Genomic DNA, 1467 nt, shown 5'->3' with positions numbered 1-1467 from the left:
TCTCAAATGCCACCACCCAATATTAAAGAAAAGAATTGGAAAAGCTTGGCAAGATAAAAATTATGATTATCTAAAATAAATAAATAATGAATTACCCAACCAATTGAATATGCATATAAATTAAAGAAAAAGTTGGATTATCTACAAAACTTAAAAGATTGTAGGACAGATAATTTTAAGTAAGAATTTTCCACTGCACAAAAATAAGTAAGAAAATGAAGTAAAAGCCACATAGAGACCAAAGCAGAAACTGAACAAAGATATACTGTTTCGCTAATAAAAGATAATTCCAAAAAGAAATAAACATCACAATTCTTGTGTAGGAAGGAGAAGGTCTTGTGTAAAGTTATCGTAAATAAAATTCTCATTTTGGTGAAAATATAGCTCTATTGAGTATATTTCTCAGTGCTCCTTTCATATCCCTATTTCTCAGACTGTAAATAAAAGGGTTCAGCATGGGAGTAACCAGAGTGTACAATACAGCCACTATAACATCTTTGTTATTAGAGTTTGTGGATGAGGGGAAAAAATACAGTCCAATAATTGATCCATAGTAGAGAGACACCACAGTGAGGTGTGAACCACAGGTGGACAAAGCTTTATAGATCCCCTTGGCAGAGGGAAATTTCAAGATGGTGGCACCAATACGGCCATAAGAAACCATGATGCATATAAATGGTACAGTGATGACAGCTGTGCCCACAGTGAAGATAGCTATTTCATTGACTGTGGTATCTGAGCTGGACAGCTTAAGTAAGGCAGAGAGGTCACAGAAGAAGTGGGGGACAATGTTGTCTCTGCAAAAAGAGAGACGAATCAGCAGCAGGGTATGGCAAAGGGCACTAGCACAGGACAAGACCCAGGATAGAATCACCAGCAAGAAACATAGGCTTTGACTCATGATAGTGGTATAGTGGAGGGGGTGGCATATAGCTACATACCTATCATAGGCCATGGAGGTAAGAAGGAGACTGTCAATATCTCCATAAAATACAAAGAAATGCATCTGGGAAACACACCTAGCATAGGAGATAGATTGACTCTGTGTCTGTATATTGTAGAGCATCTTGGGAGCTGTCACTGAAGAGAAAGAGATGTCGGTGAGTGCCAGGTGACTGAGGAAGAAGTACATTGGGGTGTGGAGACGAGATTCTAGTCTGATGAGCAAGATGATGAGTAGGTTCCCCAGCACAGTGATGAGGTACATGACCAGGAAAAGAATAAAATATAGGCTCTGTTTCTCTGTCCAGTTGGGGAGCCCCAAAAGGATGAACTCAGATGCACAACTCTGATTTTCCATCCTCCTGATCTTCTTTTACTGGATATGAAAAAGAGATGATAATGTGAAAGAATAAGAAGTTGCACAGAACAGAATAGGTTTTAGATAAATATAGGTCATTATTTTTAACTATTATGGTTTATTTTTTTGGGCATCACTAATAGACAAGCTTTGGTCTTATCAAGATA

The 1467-nt window shown here is 37.9% G+C and overlaps 1 protein-coding gene across 1 annotated transcript; it reads right to left on the bottom strand.

Moving 5' to 3' along the window:
* Positions 1 to 364: 364 nt before the first annotated feature.
* On the bottom strand, positions 365 to 1303 carry LOC126009676 (olfactory receptor 50-like). The gene has a single exon (XM_049774227.1). It carries the CDS (start codon positions 1298 to 1300, stop codon positions 365 to 367), a length of 936 nt encoding a protein of 311 aa, XP_049630184.1. The 5' UTR covers positions 1301 to 1303.
* Between the last annotated feature and the right edge of the window lie 164 nt (positions 1304 to 1467).

This window comes from Suncus etruscus, chromosome 5 (assembly GCF_024139225.1).
Source record: "Suncus etruscus isolate mSunEtr1 chromosome 5, mSunEtr1.pri.cur, whole genome shotgun sequence".
NCBI classification, from domain to species: Eukaryota; Metazoa; Chordata; class Mammalia; order Eulipotyphla; family Soricidae; genus Suncus; species Suncus etruscus.
This window is presented reverse-complemented; position numbering and strand designations above follow the sequence as displayed.

What these genes read in the sequence shown, in the direction of transcription:
- LOC126009676 (XM_049774227.1), bottom strand. Translation starts at nt 1,300, where the DNA reads ATGGAAAATCAGAGTTGTGCATCTGAGTTCATCCTTTTGGGGCTCCCC.